Source organism: Culex pipiens, chromosome 2 (assembly GCF_016801865.2).
Source record: "Culex pipiens pallens isolate TS chromosome 2, TS_CPP_V2, whole genome shotgun sequence".
In the NCBI taxonomy this organism is placed as follows: domain Eukaryota; kingdom Metazoa; phylum Arthropoda; class Insecta; order Diptera; family Culicidae; genus Culex; species Culex pipiens.
The window spans coordinates 161,786,043-161,805,916 of NC_068938.1; the positions used below are offsets into that span (position 1 = coordinate 161,786,043).

The window sequence follows — 19,874 nt, forward strand, 5'->3', positions numbered from 1 at the left end:
GCTCTCCCTCTCACTCCAATCGGGTCGTACAGCGAATGGCTCAGAGAAGCTGAATGCGCTATGTCACCCAAAACTGACTCGAAATAGTCTGCGATCAGCTTTGTTTTGATCATCAACTGCTTAAAACCAACGTTATCAAAAATGTTTTGTAATGTTGTTGATAACATCAAATACACATTTGACAGCAATTTCCACCATGGCAAATATAAATTGACGGTAAACTGTGGTAGTGCAGCCCAAGCGAGCGCCTCGCTGGTATTTTGTTAGATTCTCTCCTCTCTGAACATTTTGGTTTGTGACTTGGGAGATTCGTTCTGCGATGAGAGAGTGATATCTGATCTTTGAACTGAAAAACTCTCGTGATATTTTTTTTTCTTTGGTTTACGCTTTACATACGTTGTTGTTATATGCCCAAAGGAAACATTTTCTACACAGTAAAAAAATTCTGTGTAAAATCGCATGCAAAAGCATGCACATCACCTTTGTGAGAAAAAGCATGTAATATTGTATGAGAAAACGTGTACACATGAAGCATGTACAAAAGAAAAATAAATAAATTTTGCACATCCCAAAAATAATATCAATCTGATTCGAGTCATATCCAGATTACAAAGTTCGCGCCCCAACCGTCTCGGCTATCTCGCCGTCTTATAAAAGTTGTGTTCAACGCCGATGTAGTTGTAGGTTTCCCGTACGTCGTATACTGAATTATGTATGGGGATGTATGGGGAACGTACAGCTACATCGGTGTTGATCCAGCTAAATTCACAGCGGCGAGATAGCCGAGATGGTTGGGGCGCGAACTTGGTAATCTGAATATGACTCTCACCAGATTGATGTTATTTTTGGGGTGTGCAAAATTTATTTATTATTCTTTTGTACATGCTTCATGTGTACACGTTTTCTCATACAATATTACATGCTTTTTCTCACAAAGGTGATGTGCATGCTTTTGCATGCGATTTTACACAGATTTTTTTTACTGTGTAGGCTATATTGCATTACACCGACCAACAAAATTTCTGCGCAGACTCAACTCGACCCCACATGAATCAGACTCAACTCGACCCAGTATAAATTTGGGGACCCCAGAAACACGAGCACTTTGAATTTTTCAAAAATATTTAAACAGGGCCTCCAAAGTTTGTTTGGAGGATTAGGGCGGTTCGTCGCTTTTGCGTACAAGCAAAAATTGTATACAATATGTGGGAGTAGCGAACAGCACTGATTCTCCATAATCTCCATACAAACTTTGGAGAAAAATCATTCGGCCCTGTCTAAACATTTTAGAAAATTTCAAAGTGAACATGTTTCTGGGGATCCAAAACATCATGCTTCCCCTCGTATTAAGCATGTGCAGTCATTTTTGTCAATTTTTGTAGGTCGGTGTTATCCATGCAAGTATCCATGCAATCCTAAAAAAAAAAACTATGTAAATGATCGATAATCTGTGTCATCTAAAGGAATTTCCTGATCGATTTAAGTTAAAAAATAATGTTTAGTAGAATAATTTAACCATAAAAAAAAACTTTAAAATCCGTCTTCTGAGGTAATGTTTTATTTATTTTAATATAGGATTTTACGCGAAAAATTAAACTGGTTAAATTTGAGTGATTGTTTGTTTGTTTTCTCACAGAGATATTTTTCGGAAATAGTTTTTAATCAATAAAAATTCTACTTATTTATGCCTGGCACGAACACTCAAAGCGTGTTCTAGCGTGTTGCTCGTACTGACTCAGAGCAAGGGTGAGATGTAGGTGTAAGGGCAGTGCGTGTTCGTCGGGAACCTGGTGCATAAGATCGGTCAAGGCCCGTTCTTACACTGAAAATTGCGAATTGCAAATAAAAATTCTACTTATTTGTAAATTTGACGTAGAAGTTTTAAAGGTCAGTGTGATATCCACTATCTGCCAGCAAAAGGCCCGTAACATGCGATGCTTTTTCCATGTTTCAATGCTTGTATATTAATATATTTTGTCGTGGTAATTTTACAATTAATATAATTTTATAAAACACTAGACTTTCGATATATATACTATACATACCGCTAACTTAAACTTAGTGAAGTATTATGTTTTCCATGATTTTTGTTTTTTCTTCTTCAACTTTTGTCTTCATAGCAGCAAATGATTTCGCTTAGTTTCGTTCGTTACGTTTGTTTTCTGTTTTTTTTTTACTCCTGTTTATTGTAATTTGTCAGTTTTACTCATATACTAAACTCAAACGCACAACAAGCGGTGGCACAGCAGTTAAAACCAGCACGTTTAAGAGACTTTTTGTTAAAACGAATAATGGTAAAAACGAAACGTGGAAAAATTGTGAGCTTGTGTTGAAATCAGTAAAACGTTTGTAAAATACGAACTGAATGGTTGGTAAAATCCACTCGTGGGAGAAATAAATTATGCAGAAAGTTTGTAAATAAATACTTTTGCTAAGTGTGTCATTTGAGTTGTGTTGTTGTTTTTGTTCGCGTACGATGATTTTATGTTAAGTTACGTGCTTAGTGAGTGAGTGTGTGTGTGTGAGTGTTTGTTTACTTAAACCGATTGGTAAATTGATGTTTATACAGTGTGAAGCATCGATGAGTTCTTTTTACAACAGAAACCTAACGCAAGGTTGTTTTTTTTTATAAATTAGTTGTGTTATTTTACATGGTTCAAGTTTTTTTTTGTAGTTTGCGTTCATGAGAGTTTTTATCTGTTTTTTTCTTTCTTTTCTGCTATGCGCACTTCCTTACTATTTGTATATATTATCAACAAATACAGTAAATCTGCATCGGAAATACTAAATATTGTCATCAGTTTTTTCTTCTTCTTTCTAATTTCTCCCTTTAAGCGATGTTGGCTCTTTCCGCCTTAAAGAACGTTCCGGTGAACCTGGATGGTTGATGAACGACTTTTTTTACGAGAGTAGTGTTGCGTAAGAGTAGGTAGTAGTAAATTTGATTAAATTTCCTTTTTTATTGACTTTGTTTTTCTCGCTCCATTGGCGTGTGATTTGTCTCACATAATTTGAGAGTTTACACACAGAAGGGGTGTTTAGCAATGCTAACTTTTTGTTGTTATTTTTAAGGGGTATTAATTGTGGGAATGGCTAGTTGAAAACTGAAACCACCCTGGAAAGTCGCGGGAAGTGTGTGTTATCTTACCGTAATGTGTTGGTTTAACCGATGAATAGACAGATAGAACTACGCCAGGACTTCAACTATGGTATTTGCGATCAACATGGTTATTATTACATGATATTCGTGTACAATTTGTGAACGATATAGGAAAGCTGGAGTGATAAGACATTTCTGGTTTCTTCAGTTTATCCGTTGTTCACGAACTCGTTGTTTAGGATTAAGATGTTAGTTGATGTGTTTTTTTTTATTTGCTTTGCTTTAAATTGAAATGGTTAAAAGTTGGCTTGCGACCAGGAAATGTTTGCTAACGTGATAATTGTTTCTATGTTTACCTACTAGTGAAAATTGAAGGTCGTTCTATCCCTCCCCCTGAATGCCGGACGACTAATCGATCCGGCATCAACGATTCCTCCCCTTTGCCTAATTCCATTCTATTTGATATTGCACAACAACACTCCGCTGAAAATTCTAGAACAGTGGCGTAGCAGTAATAGGATGTTTCTTTTTTAATTTATATCAGTAGAGGTTTAAAAATTATTGCAATTTAGGACGAGAGACTCGCGGCTCGCGTCTGATTGTGCCCGCCTTCTAGGGCGGCGGGACAACACAACCGCTTTAGTGTTCAGTACAGTTAGGTTTGTCATATCATGTCAGAGAGATCAATAGGGTTTCGAAGCTCGCATTTGCACTAACAAAATCTTTATTATTTAGTCGGAAATGTTTGTAGGGGAAAGTAAATAAATAAAGAACTAAGCAGAATGGAGTTCATATTAGTTACGAGTATTTTTTTTTCTTCTGTTTTAATTTCCAACTAGTCTGGGATAAAGGACTCACGTAAGTAACTTAAGTGATTTAGAATCATTGCGGATCAGCTAGAAACTGAACGTTATCTGTGAGAGCGTGATGCGATCGAATGGTTTTGGGACGTTGCTCACAATCGTTGTGAGCATTTCTCTTACCACTATGAGTCGTAGCTGGAGCTGAGCCGATCGTTCGTCGGGGACGGCGGAGTGGACACCGAACTGGAGTTGTTGCTGGCCACACTCTGCCGCGATTCCGACTGCATGTCGGCGACCTGCTAGCAAATATGAAACGATTAATCAGGGTGCCGATCTTCAGCAGGTGCGCTCGACCTACCTTGAGTACATCGTGCAGCGAGGACATGCTGCCCAGCGGACTAGGAGAACGTGGTAACGAGGGTGGCTGGTCGCGCGGTCTGGCCGGAGCGGTCCGTTTGGCGCCTGGGAAGGAATTATTCGAACCTTCTTTTAATGGGGGACATGCATAGCTGCTCTAGCAAGAAAACTAAAAACTTACCGTTGTGCGGGTGCATCATTGGACGGGGCGGGGCACGTGGCGGTGGAGGAGCGTGACGCATCGTGGAAACCTGAAAAAAAAAACCAATTAAAATTGCAATTCTCAAAAAAAAATAAAATTAAAAAAAAAATAAGTTTTTAGTTTTTTAAAATAAAATTCTAAAATTCTAAAATTCTAGAATTCTAAAATTCTAAAATTCTAAAATTCTAAAATTCTAAAATTCTAAAATTCTAAAATTCTAAAATTCTAAAATTCTAAAATTCTAAAATTCTAAAATTTTAAAATTCTAAAATTCTAAAATTCTAAAATTCTAAAATTCTAAAACTCTAAAATTCTAAAATTCTAAAATTCTAAAATTCTAAAATTCTAAAATTCTAAAATTCTAAAATTCTAAAATTCTAAAATTCTAAAATTCTAAAATTCTAAAATTCTAAAATTCTAAAATTCTAAAATTCTAAAATTCTAAAATTCTAAAATTCTAAAATTCTAAAATTCTAAAATTCTAAAATTCTAAAATTCTAAAATTCTAAAATTCTAAAATTCTAAAATTCTAAAATTCTAAAATTCTAAAATTCTAAAATTCTAAAATTCTAAAATTCTAAAATTCTAAAATTCTAAAATTCTAAAATTCTAAAATTCTAAGATTCTAAAATTCTAAAATTCTAAAATTCTAAAATTCTAAAATTCTAAAATTCTAAAATTCTAAAATTCTAAAATTCTAAAATTCTAAAATTCTAAAATTCTAAAATTCTAAAATTCTAAAATTCTAAAATTCTAAAATTCTAAAATTCTAAAATTCTAAAATTCTAAAATTCTAAAATTCTAAAATTCTAAAATTCTAAAATTCTAAAATTCTGAAATTCTGAAATTCTAAAATTCTAAAATTCTAAAATTCTAAAATTCTAAAATTCTAAAATTCTAAAATTCTAAAATTCTAAAATTCTAAAATTCTAAAATTCTAAAATTCTAAAATTCTAAAATTCTAAAATTCTAAAATTCTAAAATTCTAAAATTCTAAAATTCTAAAATTCTAAAATTCTAAAATTCTAAAATTCTAAAATTCTAAAATTCTAAAATTCTAAAATTCTAAAATTCTAAAATTCTCAAATTCTAAAATTCTCAAATTCTAAAATTCTCAAATTCTCAAATTCTAAAATTCTAAAATTTTAAAATTCTAAAATTCTAAAATTCTAAAATTCTAAAATTCTAAAATTCTAAAATTCTAAAATTCTAAAATTCTAAAATTCTAAAATTCTAAAATTCTAAAATTCTAAAATTCTAAAATTCTAAAATTCTAAAATTCTAAAATTCTAAAATTCTAAAATTCTAAAATTCTAAAATTCTAAAATTCTAAAATTCTAAAATTCTAAAATTCTAAAATTCTAAAATTCTAAAATTCTAAAATTCTAAAATTCTAAAATTCTAAAATTCTAAAATTCTAAAATTCTAAAATTCTAAAATTCTAAAATTCTAAAATTCTAAAATTCTAAAATTCTAAAATTCTAAAATTCTAAAATTCTAAAATTCTAAAATTCTAAAATTCTAAAATTCTAAAATTCTAAAATTCTAAAATTCTAAAATTCTAAAATTCTAAAATTCTAAAATTCTAAAATTCTAAAATTCTAAAATTCTAAAATTCTAAAATTCTAAAATTCTAAAATTCTAAAATTCTAAAATTCTAAAATTCTAAAATTCTAAAATTCTAAAATTCTAAAATTCTAAAATTCTAAAATTCTAAAATTCTAAAATTCTAAAATTCTAAAATTCTAAAATTCTAAAATTCTAAAATTCTAAAATTCTAAAATTCTAAAATTCTAAAATTCTAAAATTCTAAAATTCTAAAATTCTAAAATTCTAAAATTCTAAAATTCTAAAATTCTAAAATTCTAGAATTCTAGAATTCTAAAATTCTAAAATTCTAAAATTCTAAAATTCTAAAATTCTAAAATTCTAAAATTCTAAAATTCTAAAATTCTAAAATTCTAAAATTCTAAAATTCTAAAATTCTAAAATTCTAAAATTCTAAAATTCTAAAATTCTAAAATTCTAAAATTCTAAAATTCTAAAATTCTAAAATTCTAAAATTCTAAAATTCTAAAATTCTAAAATTCTAAAATTCTAAAATTCTAAAATTCTAAAATTCTAAAATTCTAAAATTCTAAAATTCTAAAATTCTAAAATTCTAAAATTCTAAAATTCTAAAATTCTAAAATTCTAAAATTCTAAAATTCTAAAATTCTAAAATTCTAAAATTCTAGAATTCTAAAATTCTAAATTTCTAAAATTCTAAAATTCTAAAATTCTAAAATTCTAAAATTCTAAAATTCTAAAATTCTAAAATTCTGAAATTCTAAAATTCTAAAATTCTAAAATTCTAAAATTCTAAAATTCTAAAATTCTAAAATTCTAAAATTCTAAAATTCTAAAATTCTAAAATTCTAAAATTCTAAAATTCTAAAATTCTAAAATTCTAAAATTCTAAAATTCTAAAATTCTAAAATTCTAAAATTCTAAAATTCTAAAATTCTAAAATTCTAAAATTCTAAAATTCTAAAATTCTAAAATTCTAAAATTCTAAAATTCTAAAATTCTAAAATTCTAAAATTCTAAAATTCTAAAATTCTAAAATTCTAAAATTCTAAAATTCTAAAATTCTAAAATTCTAAAATTCTAAAATTCTAAAATTCTAAAATTCTAAAATTCTAAAATTCTAAAATTCTAAAATTCTAAAATTCTAAAATTCTAAAATTCTAAAATTCTAAAATTCTAAAATTCTAAAATTCTAAAATTCTAAAATTCTAAAATTCTAAAATTCTAAAATTCTAAAATTCTAAAATTCTAAAATTCTAAAATTCTAAAATTCTAAAATTCTAAAATTCTAAAATTCTAAAATTCTAAAATTCTAAAATTCTAAAATTCTAAAATTCTAAAATTCTAAAATTCTAAAATTCTAAAATTCTAAAATTCTAAAATTCTAAAATTCTAAAATTCTAAAATTCTAAAATTCTAAAATTCTAAAATTCTAAAATTCTAAAATTCTAAAATTCTAAAATTCTAAAATTCTAAAATTCTAAAATTCTAAAATTCTAAAATTCTAACATTCTAAAATTCTAAAATTCTAAAACCAATCCAAAAAAATCCTAAAATTCTAAATTCCAACCAAACCAAATTGTGAAATTCTAAAAATCTAAAAGTCTAAAATTCTAAACTATAATAAATAATTTAAAAAACATAAAAAATAGCTAAAAATTTCAGAAATTCTGTAATTTAGAATATCACTGACTTCGGAAATATGACAAAATCATTCTAAACAATAGAAAATTCATAAATTCAATACTATAAAACTTCAAAATTTCAAATTAAAAAACATTAAAATGTCATTTAACAAAAAAAAATACTAAAATTTCAAATATAATTTGCGAAAACGCAGGGAATTGCTCCAGAAGCTTTTTAAACATACCCTGTGCTGGTTCGTCTGGTCGGCGGTTTCGATCGTGGTCGGCAAGTCGAGCAATCGCTGCTTCTGGATACCGTCGCCGGGGCCCATGTGGGAGATGTGGTTGAAGTTGGTCGGAGCCGAGATCAGCTTCGAGCGGCGATCGGTGCTACTGTGTAAAATTGGAATTAATTAGAGATAATTCACGGATGACAAAAGTCCCAGACTTACGCTCTGATGGTACGGCTGCCTTCGTTACGCAGCGAGAATCGTTTCGTCTTCAAACGACCGTCCCGATCCAACGGCGCCAGGTTGAGAAGCTCTCCTGGAATATAAGCAAGAATCACGTGTCAAAATAAGCCCAATTCATAGCATCGCTGCTCAGAATAAAACTCACTTGTATGCATGTTGGCCAGATAGATGACGTGCGACGCGTCGTTGAACGTCGTGATCGACAGGCTGCCGTTGTTCATCAGCGGCCGGGAGCGTTTCAGCCCGATCGACTGCACCCAGTCGGCGGTTTGCGCGTTGAAGATGTCCAGATGCGTCTCGGAGTAGACTAGGAGGTGGCCGTCGCAATAGGCTAAACGGAATTCAGTTAGTTATCTTGATGAGTATTTTCAAAAGGGCCAAGCTGAACACTCACTTATATGCGTAGGGACGGCAGGATACATGATCTCTCGATCGCGCGATTTGCGACCTTGCAGATCGACGTAGATGGCGAGCGTCTGGAACACCAGCAAGTACTCGCCGTGGGCTGAAAGCAACATGAACTGTATTGAAAGCTTCAAGTTGTGAACACAATTCGTACCTTGACCAGACTGAATTTCGATCACCCGCCAGGCATCAACCCCGGAATAGGCCAGGAAGTTGTTCAGCTGATTCTCCGGATGGACTAGAGCTGTGGGCAAAAATAACTCATTGTGAAACAACGTCCCAACGCAGCACAATCCTCAACTTACGCATTGCTTGTGCCTCCCCCTGCAGGCAGTAGGCAGTGAAGCCACTCTGATGCCCGACCGCCAGTCGCAGATCCGAAAGCACCTGCAAACTCTGCACCGGGTACGCGACGGTAAACTCGCACATCTTGTGGTGCCGGCTGCGGTTCCGGTTCACCACGTAGACCACGATCTGGGAGGTGTTTTGACGCTTCAGCGCTATCACAATGCAGTACACCGGCTGGGGACCCCGCTCGATGATGCCCGTGCACGCCGTGATGCAGTTCTTCGACTCGGCAACCTTGATCCACTCGACGTCGGTCGCCTCCAGGGCACGGATCGGCAGCAGCCGCAAGTGGCGCTGCTTGCCGCACAAAATCACCAACAGCTGCTCCTCGGCAATGTACCACAGCTGGTAGACCTTCTTGCTCTCGCCTATCCGCGCAATCTCCGACCGGTCCAGATCCAAACAGAACAGACCGTCCTCGGTGCCGAGCAGGATCCGGTCGGGGTCGATTATGAGGGCGCTCAGCGCGCTTCGTATCACGGTGAGGGTGCTGTCGAGCACCTCTTTCACGCGGAATATTGCCGTGTTGGGCAGGTTGTTTCGTTTCAGGATTCGATGTAGTTCGCTCAGCGCCACGACCCACTTTGCCTTCTCGGACTCGGTGTCCGCCAGCATGAGCGTTTGCAGCGAGGGGCCGCCGTCTAGTAGGGAGGTTGTTATCTGGGGGAAGTTAACTTGTTAGTTAAGGTGAGGGCTCCAAAAGACTTTGAGATCGTGCATAAACCGCGTGTCCTTCAACAACACTTTATTCCATCGAATGTTGAGAGCATGATAATTTGAATTTTTCTATTTTTGAAATTTTCTGCTGATATCGCATCGAGATATTTTTGTGTTATATATATTTAACTATCAAGTTTAAAACTAGATTAAATTAGATATTTTTTTTATAATTTAACACAATTTTCTCGCAGCAGCAAAATATCTTATTTTGATATTTTAAAGATATTTAGAAAATATCAGGAATATCTCAATGAGCAATTTCTTAGATAAGTTGTTTTTTTTTTTATTTGGATTATAAAAATACCTAGCTGTTGAATAAAAATAGTTTGCATACTACATTTTTTTTGCAATTCCGAAAACACAATTAAACTTAATCTTTCAGTGAAACGTTTGTTTCCCCCACTTTAGCTTTGTGTCTGTATGAAAAATATCGATACAATTGCTGAAAAGTTGAATTTTCAGTACTGAAAGTTTTGGTGATGATAAGTAATATTTCATTCTGATATTTTTGTTATAGAAAATTATAGAAAAGTAGGCCGTTCGTCGCTCAAGAATGACACAGGGTGACCACTCAAATTCACTCAATTTTCCCCACTTTTTTCTGAAACTCAAATAATAGGTAATTTTTTTCAATCTTAAAAGAATGATTTCAAACAAAACCCTCTTTATGAAAAAGTCGAAAAAAATCTAAATGAATTAAAAAATATTCAAGCTATTGTTTTTTTTTGTAAAAAAGAAACTAATTATCCTAAAAAAAAAACTTCAAAAATAGAAGCACTCATTATTTTGATTTAGAGTAGACACATAAACAATAAGTCTTTGAAAAATTACCGAAAGCTTAACAATACTTATAATTTCAATGTTTATTTAGGCAAACTTTCTTTTTTGATACTTCGTTTCAACTGGAAATGGCAAAAAGTTAGAGATTTAACTGAATTCAAAAATTTTATTATTAATTTTATTTTATTTTCAATGAAATAACACTGAAAAATTGATTACCGTTATTATTCTTTCATATAATTTAGAAAAAACATCTAGGAATTCATTTGAAAAATGTTTTTTGCAATTCCGTCGTGAAACTACATGCTTTTCCTGTTATTCTTGAACGACGAAATAGCCTACTTTTCTGTACCAAAAATAACAGAATCGAATAGCAATACTTTTCAAAATAAATGCTGAAAAGTTCTACTTTTCAGCACTGAAGTGGGTGCTGAAAAGTTGAACTTTTCAGCACTTGTTTCGAAAAGTAACATTTTTCAACATTTTTTTTATTTAAACGATTTATTGACAAAATACATGAAAATTTGACTTAAAATTTCACTCAATGGGTGTTTTTTCGGAATTGCAAAAAATGTTTTATGGAACTCGTTGCAAAACTTGATTTTTTCAGCACTCTTCGTATTTATCCAACTCGGTGAACCTCGTTAGATAAATGGACGACTCGTGCTGAAAAAATCTTCTTTATGCAACTCGTTGCATAAACTACTATTACCACATTCCCTTTTCAATTTTGAAAATTTTTATATTGATTTTTTGAATCAATGTTGATCTAGTTGGCAATATTTAACTGATTTGATTTTTTTCAATGATAAATCTTGTTGTTGAAACTTCGTTTCAACTAGAAATGACAAAAAGTTAAAGATTGAACTGAATTAAAAAATGTATTCTTAATTTTATTTTATTTTCAATTGAAATAACACTGAAAAATTGATTACCGTTATTATTCTTTCAAATAATTTAGAAAAACATCCAGGAATTCATTTGAAAAATGTTTTACCACATTCCCTTTTCAATTTTGAAAATTTTTATATTGATTTTTTGAATCAATGTTGATCTAGTTGTCAATATTTAACTGATTTGATTTTTTCAATGATAAATCCAGTTTAGATTATTAAGATTTCCGATAACTGAAAATCATGTTTTATCTTAGCAATTTGCTCATACTCACAAAAAAGTAAAAAAAAACTCAAGTTGGAATCTTTTTTCAAATATTCAATCAATGTGACAAAATGAAACATAATCATTATTTTATACTAGCCATAATCGTCAAAATTAGGCTCAATTTTAATATAAATTTTTCATTAACTTAGTTGTTGTTTAAGGTTAGATGTTACCTCTAGTTTGATAAACAAAAATTATTAAAAATCTTTTGATTCATAAAAAACAAGCCTTACCCGACAAACTTCGTTCTGCCTTTTTCGTTTGTTGACGTTTTTTGATTTTTTTTGCTTATTCAGCCTCCTGTGATCAAAATATGATTTTACGTAACTTTCTCCATACAATTTGCCGATGCTCCGGAATCGGTTCCAGAGTGGCCAAAGTGTCAATTAGTTAGCCAATTAGTTAGCGTTAGAACCTTCCTTGGGCTTATACGAACCCAACGCAACAAAAAGCACCTCGATCCGACGCTCCGTATTGAACTGATTCGCGTTCGAACAAAACCGTCGAAATTTTTTATATATATAGAAGAAAATAGATATTATGCAAAACTGTGTTAACCTTATCCAATATTTAATAGGATTTTTGATGTTTTAAAAAGCCTTTTCATTCTCAAATATATTGAAATAGTGAAAGGAACCTTAAATTTAAAGTAAGTTACTAAATAAGAATTGAGTGAATTTAATTTTGAACATTGTATAAAATATTAGAAGTTATTTAAGAGTTAGAAAATAATTTCCAAACAAGTATGCTTAGGATATCCTACATTTCCCGACTTTTTGACAACAAATCACAAATTTCCGACTTTTGTTGAAGGATTTTGGCGAATTCCCGACTTGAGTGGCCACCCTGTCATTGACAGGAAATGTAAGTGTTTTTCTACGGAGTTGCAAAAATATATTTTAATATTGCAGAGAATATTTTTTGCAAACATCAACTGGATTTGAGCCACATTTTAAAGTAACAACTTACCCTAAAGATACAAGGAACGTCTTTCTTGGCGGCGTGAATGACATCACTCTCCCGCACTCCGGAAACCGCAAATTCGGGATCTCGCATATCTAATACCTGTTGAAGAAATTCGAGACAGTTAGCACAAATTCAAGCTCGAATCAGCAAACCCGCCTTACCTGAGTAACATGAACACTTGGCAGCGCGCTCCGGTCCGCCGTAATGTCGTACAAAAACAGCTTAAAGTCGCACACGACGACGAACTGGCGCACCCAGCCGCGCTTGACCGCGCCCAGCTTGGGCACCTTGACGTAGCCCTCGTACGCCGTCCCAATGCCGCGCGTTGGATCGATCCCTAGCGGGCGCTTCGTCTGGTCCGACGGCACCGGACACTGGGTGGGCACCTTCTGGCAGCAGATCATGTGGCACGCGAACCCGCACAGCTCGCACACGACGCCCTGCCGCGTCAGGCCAACCATCAGCGAGGTGCAGTGGTTGCACTTGGTGGGACTAGAGAACGTGCGCACCAGAAACTGGTGCACCTTTTGCTTCGGCATCATCACGCTGTGCATGCTCTGGAAGATTTGGAAGGGAGGACGATCATTAGTTAAGAAATCGGGTTGCAAGAGAGGGAAGTTCCTTACCAAAGAATGATCACTGAGGTTGCTCTTGGAGCTGGACAGCGAGTGGCCTCGGTTATCCTCGACATCGCCCTCCTCGCTCTCCATCGAGTAGTTGGAGTGATGCATCTGGTGCATCTGCTGCGCATTACTGTACGTGTGGGACTGCTGATGCTGCTGCGCTTGTTGTTGCTGCTGCTGCTGTTGCTGGATCTGCTGGTGGGCCAGCTGTTGATGCAACGAGGTCAGACTCTGGTTATGCTGGTTCATTGGTGTGTTGGTAAGGTTGTTCGACGACGAGCTCGTGGAGGTCACATGCTGACTATTTTGCTGGGACGGCTGCTTTGAAGGGTACACAACGACAGTTACTTCAACCCCTACAATGAACCAAGCTTCACCCAAAATCTCACCATATTCACGGCCAGTGTCGAGTTGGTGTGCGTTGTCGAGCTGGATCCCCCGCCCGACTCCTTCAGGAAGTGATCCAAATAGGACATTTGCGACGACGGTCTTTCCAGGACTGCCCACCCAAGACGGTTCGGTTTGTCATCAACGGTTATTTTAAGGTTTAAATTTCGGTTTTGTTTGTTATTTTCAACAGTAATGTAAATGAAGCATGAGTTTTTTTTTGTTTTTGGTTTTTCAAATTTTGAGGTTGATTTGGCGCGGTTGGCGATTTGTCCATCCAATGGAGAGTTAGCAACAGCGGCGGCGGCGGAGGCGGCGTCAGCAGGTATCAGAAACACACACACACACGTTATTTGTTGAGTTTGGAGCAGATGTGGTTGTTGTTGTAGTTGTTGTTCGTGGTGGCGTTTAGCAGTTTCGAATTCATTGGGTTTAGGCGGCACAACACAGAACACGAGGTAAAAGGCGCGCGTCGCGTTGATTACATTTGGCGATTTGGTGTGTGTGTTTTTTTCATTTTTGGTTTGGGTTTTTTTGGTATTTGGTGATTTGGCATGATGCGAGAAAACAGAGAAGAGAGAAAACATGTTTGTTAGCGAAATGTGTGATAAGTATTGTTTTTATTTTGTACAATTTGTTTGGTATCGAAAAGTGTTGATGATGATTGCTTATGAGCACATGAAAGTAAAACAGTTATTTGTATGCAAAATTTGATATAAGAATATTGAATGATTCACATAAGAGCAGTTCTCTAGCTTTACCCATATTTTTTTTTAATCAGAATTTGTTGACCATTAACCATTACTCTGAACATCAATTCCAAACAATTTCGCGGGCTCGTTATACAGATACGATTTCGAAAACTAGTACTTGACTATCCGAATTTTTGATTATCCGAAGTTCTTCGAAGTACTTCGGATAATCGAACGAATGATGAACATATATTTTTTAAACTTTCTTTATCAATTATCTGAAGTGAAATTTTCCAAGGGTTTCTCTAATTGAGTATTCGGTTTAGTTTATCAAACTATGTATAACAAAACAAAATGAAAATGCAAGAAAACGCAAAGAACTGCTCTTCAATCCTAATTTATACGTTAAAAAATCAGTTTGCTGAAAATATGAATCACTCATCCTTCTAATCTGAAGTATAAATTTGTTGGTAAAATTTAAAAGAAAAACTTCAAATATAACGGAAGAACTAAGTTTGTATAACAGTTGAAATATCTTTTCATTTAACGTTTTACAACATTTGAAGTAAATGTAAAGACCAAATATTGTCCGTCAACGGTTTTAACAATGACGAGTGAACCATTCGAAACAGATTAATTCATTTTATTTTGCTAAGCAACACGGTTAGGCACAAACTACGGTAAGTCTTTTGTTATGTTGGTTAACATTATCGCTTACGTCACCTAGAGGAAAGTAAAAACTCCAATTTACTAACAATTTCACTATATTTTCTTCGACCTTTCTAGATACAATAACAATTTCGCTGTGTACAATCACATGGCATCGAGCAGCAGCAGCTCATTTCCTGACTTGGCTGCAAACAAAAGCTAAACTTTTCCATAACTTCAAAACATAACATGAGTTTTTTTTTTATTGAGGTGGTCACAACTCTATGAGTTCTATAACTAAGGCAACTTTTCACTACCGTTCCACATGCTTGGGAACTGACTTGCTTGTTCTAAACAACCGTTGTGACTAGTGTTTTTTTTTACTTCAATTAATGAGATGTGTAATTACGTATGATTTAAGTAACATTTTTCGATTGAACAATTCAGTGTATTGGTAACTGAGTAAATGCGAATGCCCATCATTTCTCCTGCCTCGTTCAAGCCACCTCACTTCTTCCTTTTCCTTCGCTTCTTATAGCTACCCTTGCCGCGACTTCTACCGGTCAGTAAAGGTTTCGTTTCGAGCTCGACGACCTGCTCGGACAGATTTCCGCGTTCAGGACGTGGCGTGGCCGGTGGCGTTATTTCGCCGCACCCTCGCAACTGGTCTTCTAAAGCGTCATGCACGCATGCAGGACTACTACTTGGCTTGGAAGCTGGGCGGAACTTGCTTTTGCTGGTGGTGGTGGCATTCGGCGTTGCGGCGGTGCAGGTTTGTGAGTTGCTGGTGATGCTCTCTTGGTTCGCCGGCGGCGCGGCCCGAGTCGAGTGAGAGTCGATTATTTTTCTGTTATTTCTACTACAACATTGTTTGAGTTTATAATTGTTACAAAGATCTGGAAGAAGAACAATCGTAGAAACCGCTATAGACTGGGCTTTGGTTGAGATTTTGTTTTTTGGGGGAGGAGTTTAGCGAGGTTGTAGTCTGCTAGTTTGGCGCGAAGATCTGGGATTAGCTGGTGTTACTGTGTGGCATGGTGGGTGCGGGCGAGGATCGGTTCGAATTGCACAGTTCGACAGAAATTAAACTACAGTCAAATTCTGAAAACATCTAAGAATTACAAACTCTCAGAAAGTGTCTTAAAATTTAATTTGCAATCCACTGATGTTTTACGGTCGAACTGTGTTACCATTTGAGCAAAGGTATTGTTCTGTATGGAGTTGTTCAAACTTCAATTCGAGACTCCATACAGAGTTTAGTCTGTACGGTGTAATAGCAGGCGATAACTTGGTGCGTATTATTTGGGGAGACTTTGCTAGTGAGTAGTACCGTAAATTTAGCGTTTGTACTGTGACTAGAATAAAGTTAGTTACTAAAACATATCATTTGCTACAGTCACTCTTTCGTTTGATATACCAACAGTCAGCTAATTCAAAAGTATTACTCACGCAAACTCCAGGGTTGCATTGGACGGGAGGGAAAAGTTTGGGAAAAGTAAAAGAGAAGTCAACGAACAAAGAAAATGAAAATATCAAAAACACAAAAAGGAGAAAACAACCAACTCTTGAAAGCGAAAAAAGAAAACAAAAAAAATTGCGCAATGTTTGAAAATGTAGTAACAAAAGCGAATATAAAACAGAAAACAAACAAAAATCACATAAAATCGCACACGGCAAAACCAAACAAAAAAGAGAAAAGGGTAATAAAATAAATGCAACATTACGTATACGATTTGATTAGATAGATCAAGATCCCCCAGACACACGATGTAACACCAACCCAAACAGAAAAATTTCGTCTCATCGCTCGACTGCGCTGCTTCTGGGCCTGCAGCTGCTGCTGTTCTTCTGCTTCTTGGACGTCGAGCAGAATCTGCTGCTTCTGGCGGTGACTTTCCAGATCTTCGGTGGCGGCTGCACTGCTAGTGTTAGTAGTACTGACAGCGGTAATTGTAGCAACAGTAGTGCTTGTGGTAGAAGGTATAGCTGTGCAATTAATGATATTACTAGAGTGATTATTTGCCAACGGAGGCTGCGTTATGTTTGCACTGTTATCGGTCGTGGCGGTGACTAGACTGCTATTGCTAGAAGTAACCTTTGGCGTCGGAGCGACCGCTGGCGTTGACGGTTGTTGGCTGGTCGCACTTTCTTGGCCACCGTTGGCCGATGGTTCGCTGGACGTGGCCTGCTGTACGGGCGGCTCGTCCAGCTTGGACACGGCAATCCGAAATTGGTTAGCGTTCTCATCCACTCTCGCTGTAGCATCACCACTAGCTTCGTTATTGTTCAACCGGTCGAGATCATGCGCACCTTCTTCTTCCTGCGGGCACTTCACCACCTCCACAGGTGAAAACCCGATCACCTTCATCGGGTCGCGCTCCTGCTGGCGATCCGTCGCCGTCAGGTGGCACACCGCGTCCGACTTGTCGCTGAACTCCTGCTCGCGCATCTCCAACATGTACTTACTGAGCACCTCCCGCTCGAAATCGGTCAGTTCAGACTCGTCGGGCTCGTCCGGCACCGCGTCCAGCAGTCCCTTCAACATTTGCTGCACCAGCTCAGCACCTTCTTCCGGTTCCGCTGGCGTCAACTCACTACCGGCCACCGCGGCACCGACGTGCTGCTGCTCGTCCAAATCCAGAATGATCAGCGGCTTCTCGCTCGATTCCGGGACTCCGCTGGCGATAGCCACGCGGCAGGCTGGCACATCATCCGAGACTGGCGCCGTTTCGGCTGCATTTTACACAACAAACACCATAACAATCATTACAAAGTACCAGGACAAACAAGCGAGAAATGAATGTAGAAAGCAGCACTCCGGGTGTTGTTTTTTTTTTGTTTACAGTCAGTCACAGGGAGAGTCCAACGGCGCGATTCTGGGCGCATGGAGCGTAACGGATGAAAATGGGACCGGCTTTGGGCACAACTATATCTTGGAAGGTCCTTTTCATCCGTTTAGTTGACATTTAATGTTGCTAACACAATTGATTTGAGCACTTTTTCAACATTTGAAACTATTTTTAATACAGAGTATTTAAGTTTAAGCCTAGCTGACGATATTCTACTCTACACAATTAAAGCACTGTTATCAGGATTGATTCAATAAAACAATTTTTGCTTCAAATTATTGGAACTTTTTGACAAATTTTTTCGCTGATATTTTGTTTATCCATAAAGTTACACAGTACTGGTAAAAAATATATGGCATTCAAATCTGCTTTAAAAAGTCGAAAATATTTTACTATTATTAAACTGACTAGTTCTTTCTTTAAGAGAGGATTAAGCATAAATGTTTAAGCAATGAAATTAGAGCTGATTGAAACAAATTTAAAGAAATTCTAGATTTAAAAACAAAATATTAAATTGCTTGCATCGACCGAATCAAAAATAAAATATAAAATATATTTTTTAAACAAATTACTGATTGATTTTTTAATTGCATTTAAAAAAACAGAAATTAAGTTCTCAAGATAGTGATTCTTCAACATTTCCGCAAAATTTTCGTTTCAACCTTGCATTGTTTCAAGTCTCAGAAATTGCTCAGCGAATTCTTTAATTTATATTACAAATTGTTTTATTCATAAGTTGCTCAAACAAATGAAAAAATAACACTCAATAATCGATTTAATACCATGCACTTTTGACCAGTTCTGTTTGTCGAAAATATTAAACCCGATTTCGGGCGAGCCTCTCCTCGCTGTGGTGCACTTTTCGCCCTGATGTGATGGTCGATCGAATCGATAATGATGATAAAAAGATTACCCGACATTTTTCGCGTCGCTGCGTTTATGGTTGGCAGAGCACCAATTCCATGATTGATTCGATTATCGCGCGCGGTTTTTTGGGTGATTTGATATTAGAGGGTTTCTTTGTACTCTTCCATCTCTTTCCGCAAGACTACGCTCGTGACGAATTTTTGATTGATTTTTTAGCTTTAAAAATAGAGTCGATATGACGGGGCAAACTCATTTGATTTCAAGAGAAAGTCTAAAAGAGATTTTTGTTTCCTCAAGGGAGTGCGTAACTCGTTGTCCAAGTGTAATTCCCTCCAGGAATAACGTTATTTGAGGGGGAACCCGTAATACAATTTGCGAAACACAAAACATGGAATCGGTAGTTAGCAAAACAGAGTGACACGAACAGCGTTAACATACGGTCACACAAATAAAAAAATACGGGGACACGTTCGACAACAAGGTCGTCGAAAGAAAGTAGTTCAAGTAGTCGCACTCCCTTGCTTTTCGCGATTCGGTTATACATCCTACAACTATAAATGTGTTGTTTGTCAATGAATGAACGTTAAGCCAATTTGTAGTATTTTCCATTTGCCCGCAAGCGTAAATATTATGTATGTTCGTGAAAGTTTGATTAACTTTCAGATTGAAAAAAGGTAAACTCACAAAACGATGAACTTTGGAAACATGATGATTGTGAGTTTCAAATAAAATGACAAAAGCCAAAAACAAATCCGCATCGTGTGTACTTACATCCTTCGTTGGTTTCCAACCTCGCTTGCAGTTCCTTGATCTGGCTATCCTTCCGCTTCAGCTCGCCACCGATCGACTCGCAAATCTGGCGCGTTTCGCGCAAATCCCTGAAAAAAATTGCATTATTGTATGATGGTTTTCCTTCAATTTGTCCAAGAACTCACTTTTGTGCCGCCACCAGATCCGTTCGCGTCCGGGTGAGCTCCTCCGAGATGAGTGCCTTCGCCTGGATCTCGTTCTGCAGCGAACTCTGCAGGTTCAGCAGCTCCATCTTGTCCAGCTTCTGGGAGCGCCGGTTGCGCCAGTTCTTGTCGCTGGCGTTGTGGTTGAGCGAGCCGGAGTGCTTCAGGAACTCGAGCTCCTCGGTCATCTTGGTGGCCAGCGCCTGGAGGTAGCCGCGGGCGTCCTTCTCGTCCGATACCCACTGGATGATCTCCGAAATCTGCCGTTCCCACTGACTGAATGCTTGGCGTTTATTCCTGCGGGGAAAGGGGAAAAACGTTAAAAATGATGATTCGGTAATCCAGG

General features: G+C 35.9%; 1 protein-coding gene across 10 annotated transcripts in view; it reads right to left on the reverse strand.

The window, feature by feature from the left end:
• Positions 1-1,930: 1,930 nt before the first annotated feature.
• The window catches only part of LOC128093130 (serine/threonine-protein kinase Genghis Khan), an 88,562-nt gene continuing 70,618 nt past the window's right edge, over positions 1,931-19,874 (reverse strand). For 3 of the 10 annotated variants that reach the window (XM_052708913.1, XM_052708915.1, XM_052708914.1), the window contains 14 exons: positions 19,511-19,825; positions 19,347-19,453; positions 13,522-13,631; positions 13,136-13,453; positions 12,671-13,066; positions 12,513-12,608; positions 8,840-9,542; positions 8,524-8,778; positions 8,275-8,460; positions 8,109-8,202; positions 7,902-8,049; positions 4,442-4,511; positions 4,262-4,389; positions 1,931-4,202 (listed from right to left, as the gene is read on the reverse strand). In XM_052708913.1, the coding sequence (XP_052564873.1) occupies positions 4,086-4,202; positions 4,262-4,389; positions 4,442-4,511; positions 7,902-8,049; positions 8,109-8,202; positions 8,275-8,460; positions 8,524-8,778; positions 8,840-9,542; positions 12,513-12,608; positions 12,671-13,066; positions 13,136-13,453; positions 13,522-13,631; positions 19,347-19,453; positions 19,511-19,825 (3,043 nt within the window). In that variant the 3' untranslated portion in view covers positions 1,931-4,085. The remainder of the gene's footprint in view (positions 4,203-4,261; positions 4,390-4,441; positions 4,512-7,901; positions 8,050-8,108; positions 8,203-8,274; positions 8,461-8,523; positions 8,779-8,839; positions 9,543-12,512; positions 12,609-12,670; positions 13,067-13,135; positions 13,454-13,521; positions 13,632-19,346; positions 19,454-19,510; positions 19,826-19,874) is intronic. The other 7 variants (XM_052708921.1, XM_052708919.1, XM_052708916.1 and 4 more) reach the window with 7 other exon arrangements.